This window comes from Chinchilla lanigera, unplaced genomic scaffold (genome assembly GCF_000276665.1).
Source record: "Chinchilla lanigera isolate Chin_1 unplaced genomic scaffold, ChiLan1.0 scaffold00010, whole genome shotgun sequence".
NCBI lineage: Eukaryota > Metazoa > Chordata > Mammalia > Rodentia > Chinchillidae > Chinchilla > Chinchilla lanigera.
In genome coordinates, this window is record NW_004955411.1 from 24,879,842 (window position 1) to 24,884,499 (window position 4,658).

At 41.2% G+C, this 4,658-nt stretch overlaps 1 protein-coding gene across 1 annotated transcript; it reads right to left on the minus strand.

The window, feature by feature from the left end:
• Nucleotides 1-2,412: 2,412 nt before the first annotated feature.
• LOC102019992 (arginyl-tRNA--protein transferase 1-like) lies at nt 2,413-4,097 on the minus strand (the record flags this gene model as incomplete). The annotated part of the gene is made up of 1 exon (XM_013510718.1): nt 2,413-4,097. A coding segment is annotated over one exon (984 nt), but the record flags the coding sequence as incomplete, so codon positions are not given.
• Between the last annotated feature and the right edge of the window lie 561 nt (nt 4,098-4,658).

Below are 4,658 nucleotides of genomic sequence, written 5' to 3' on the forward strand. Positions count from 1 at the left end.
GTGAGAGAGGACAAAGCTTACCTTTTTATAGTAGCTCGAATCCCACTCCTGAGGGCAGAGCTCTCGTGGTCTAAGGAGCTCTTAACAGCCGTACCTTTTAATATTGTTCCAATAGAAGTCAGATTTCAATGTGAGTTTTGGAGGGGTCAAACACTCAAACCATACAAGTTGGGTTATCTTAAACGACTAGATAAGCACGTGGGTTGTTTAATTTTGCCTGACCTGTTTATTTTTGCAGTCTTTGCTCTCTAATTTATGTTTCTTTGTTGGAAAAGGAGAGGACTAGTGAGGACTGTTGCAATGTTTGTGTCTCAGCACTAGTTTATCACTGTTGGAATAACTAGTTTTTATTCTACCTTTACAGGTCAATCGTAACTTTACACTTTAGCTGTTCTTTATATTTGTCTAGTTCATTTGTAATTGTCTATGCACACTACACATTCAGTTTATTTCTTCAATTAATGTTGCATCCTTTGAAACCAACAATGTGGGTCATTATGTGTTTCCATGAGGAGTAGTGAAAATATATTGGTTGATGATGCCCTGGTCACAAACTCAATTGCCTTCAGGGCCCAGGCAAGTTACATAAACGTGCAAAGAGACACAGTGTTAGACAGGGAGCAGAGGCTATGTAAACTGGAGGGTGCCTGCCCAGCCTAGGGGCATTCAAATGCAAAAATTCACAACACTGCCAGTCCAATTTGGCCTTCCAGTCACTAGTTTGCAACCCCCGTGCCCTTATTTCTTGCTCTGAGCCTGTGAGGGATGTTGGTGGTGACAGGGTGATTAGCTACATTTTATTGGAGAAGGAATTGAAACACAGAATAGTAACTTTAAAAAAGTCACAGAGGAAATCAGTTTTATGCACACATTTTGTTCAAAATGAATAGATTGCAAAAAATGTAAAATGAAAATATGACCTAAACCTGGAAGTGAATTGGCAAGACTAATTATTTTAAGGAAAAATATTTTTTAATATTTGGAAACAGTTTCTATGCAATTAATAAGCAAAAGGATTTTGACTAATATGTCAATTACCTTGCTATATAGAAAACTTAAGTTTGAGGGAAGAATTTTCCCTTTCCTAGATGTCCTACAGATCTCGCCTCCCAAAATTATGCTTTATTTACTGTTATTCCTGTTAGCTTTAAGGGTAAAAGAAGGTTGGGTAACAGATCTAGAATTCACTTTTAATGTGAATGCTTTGAGATTTTTATTCACTTCTTCTACAAGCCGAGAAGTAGGCAAAGCACATTCTGCAAATCAAGCCCGTTAAAATTCCACTGCAAAGCGCGGGCTTGACTGACTGCAAGTGGAGCTGTCAGCTCGTACAGGCGTCACTGTCAAAGGGCCGTGTCATCTGTCAGTGTCGGTTCCAGCTCACTGTTCCACATAGAGGGAATGCACTGTTGCCTCCCAATTGATAACACGCTGCCAGAAGCATGTTACTTTCTCATCTGTCTTCTTGTAGCTGTCAAAAATGGAATCCATTAATTAGTTTGTTCTTGTGAATTTTAGTTGTTCTGAAGACATGTAAATTTCAAAGTAAGACAAATAAAAATCCCAGCCCAAACCATAATGCCAATAAGAACTCAAAATCCCAAAGTGGCACCTATTACTAACAGTAGCAAAACTGGCCAGCTAAACTCTACTTTAAGTGAATGTAATGATGTGGCTAGTTTCCCATCCCTCTTAATGAGAACAAGCCTCCCAAGGCAGTGGAGAGAGAGAGAGAGAGAGAGGCAGCAGAGAGAATCCAGCAGGGGAGACGCCCTGAACACGGCTCTCACTAGTCAGGCAGTTTGACACAACTTAGGGAGCCTGTTTGCCGCTACTACTGCATGATTACCTTTTTGTATTTTACTCCTCTCCAGTGGCTCTCAAAAAAAGTTTGATGTACTTTATTCCCCTCATTTGGGAGGTCCCATAAAGTGTAGGTAATTCTGCAAACTCCATATACTTTAGACAGGGAGTCTCATGTGGAATTCCCTTCGGCACTCTAATGTACAGTATATCTATGAATTGAAGGAATGTTCTATACGAAGCCTGAAACAAATACATTGAATAGTCTTTATGTGTGATACAGTATATTGTGACATGAACATGGTTCAGCTTGACCCGACCTTTTTCTTTTCGATTTTTCAAGCCACTGATGAAAGATTGAACTAATGCTAAATTATTCCATTCCATTCCATTCCTTTCCATTCCATTCCTTTCCATTCCATTCCTTTCCTTTCCATTCCATTCCATTCCATTCCATTCCATTCCATTCCATTCCATTCCATTCCATCCCATCCCATCCCCCATCCCATCCCATCCCATCCCATCCCATTCCATTCCATTTGTGACTACTGTACATAACTCACTGCGTTATACACTCTGGAAAATTTTCTTTTTTTTTTTTTTAATGTATCACTGGAGTAATTACACATTTTATTGCCCACACTGAGATACTTCTGAAAGTAAATGGCAGCACTGGTAGCAATTATTCTAGAGACAAAATGATGCCAAGAAGACAGACATGAACAGGACCTCTTGGACAAATGGACACCCACTACAAACACAAGATGTCTTTGTCATGTTTATATTCTTTTTCAACTTCTCTATTAATTACCCAACATAACATATGGCAGTAGTTTAACACTGAACACTGAGTGACAGCACAGTTTTGCTCTCTAGTGAAGATATATTTTCTAAGTGATGAAACGTACTTTCCACACTTCTTCATTGTACTTAAACTTTCGCAGGATAAACCACTGTGTGAATGGATCTGAGGAAAGTCTGCTTGAATTTCTCTAACAACAAAAATAACATGACTGTGATTAAAGTACTTAATCACATCTTAATTTTTCTTCCCAAAATGTTAACTAGAGAAGCTTAGCGTGTTTTGCTCTACAAACTTCCACAATGACAAACCCCAATTACAGCCTATATGTCATAACATAGTTTTAAAATCTTTGTATTAACCATGAGAGTCTCACAAATACATTGCCACAAAATCTTTTAGAAAAGCTGTACGACGGTGAAACTGAGAAAGTCTACTCCGAGGGTGGCTGCAGCCTCTCCCCTGGGCACAGGGCTCAAGGCCCCAGGGGGAGGCACGGGGCGCTGGCTCAGGTTCTGAACAGCAGCATCCTCTCAGAGCACACCTGCCCCACCAGGCTCGCGTACTGCAGCACAGTGGCCTCCTCGCTTGGGTCTTTTTGGTGTTTCTTATAAACACTGTAAGGCATGATGGCTTTCTTGTGAAACACCCGCACTCGGTCAGGTTCCTTACTGCGACCTTGATCCACTGCTTCTGGGTCCTGGTTGAAACGGCAGTACTTGGAGTTTTCAAGTGGAGGCAGGCACTGCTCAATGGGTACCCAAACATATGTCTCAGGACACAACAAATCAGAAGGTCTATACTGACCCTTATATTTCATCTTGGGACATGAGTGAATGTAGAAACCCATATAATAATAGCTGAGTTGAGATGTTTTCTCATGAAGTTGCCTAGTAAAAGCAATTTCTCGTAATGCAGAGTAGACACCCAAGGACAGAAATGAATAATCAGGGTCATAGTACAAATATACAGAGGACACACAGTATGGAAGGATGTCAATCACCCCCACAGCAATAATCTTTCCATCAAGCCAGTACTGCTGGTGAAAGGAGCCATAACCACATTCTGGTCCAGTAGGGGGGTTCTCTGCCACCAAAGGTGAACTGCAAAGGAATCTTGTGAACTCGGTCTTCCCACATTCATCAGGTGGATCCTGGTGTATGGCCATTTGATACTTGACATATAAAGAAAAGGACTGGCTGAAGGATGACTTGAACTCTGGGTCCTCAAAGGAGACAGGTACTAACCTCACCTCTAACTTGTGTGATGCATTCTCTGGTAAAGATTCAAATATTAAATCTTCAAGTGATTTGGGCTGGTTCGATTTAGCCTTTGGTGGGAACGAAGATGGTGCCTGACCTTGAGCATGGAAACCCTCAAATTCTCCAGCTGGGTTTTGCTGCATGAGTTTTAACATTTTCCTTTCTTTTCGGATTTCCTTGGCTTTCCGACACGGAGGTTTATTCAAATCAGCCCCTTTGCCCCCTCCAAAAAAGAAAGAAGAAAAAGAGAAAAAAGGGGGAAGGAGGGAGAGAAGGAAGAAGAAAGAAAGAAGGAAGGAAGGAAGGAAGAGGGAAGTGGAAAATTTTCTTAAAATGATTAAAATACAGCCTTTGCCTTCTAGAGGCCCATACTTTAGGAGAAGAGGCAGATATACACACAAAGAACCCTGAACTCAAGGTCGGCTGTAGGAAACCTAAATCGTGCAAGATAGGCAAAAGAGACATTTACACCCCAGGGAATCTGAGAAGAGCTCCTGGAGCAAGCAGTACTCGAGCACTTGAGTAAGGCTTTGAAGGAGAGTGTTGGTCTTTACAGGGCTGTTGCTATGGTTTATATGTTTATGTTACCCCCTGCCCCCAATTCATGTTAAAACCTGTTCTTCATAGCGATGGCTTTAGCGGGTAGGGCCTTTGGAGGTGATTAAATCATGAAGGTAGAGCCCTATTGAATGATATTAATGCTTTTATATAAGAAACCCCAGAAAACTGCTTTTCCTTTTCCATTCTGTGCAGACATAGCAAGAAGGTGGCATCTACAAGGAAGTGGATCC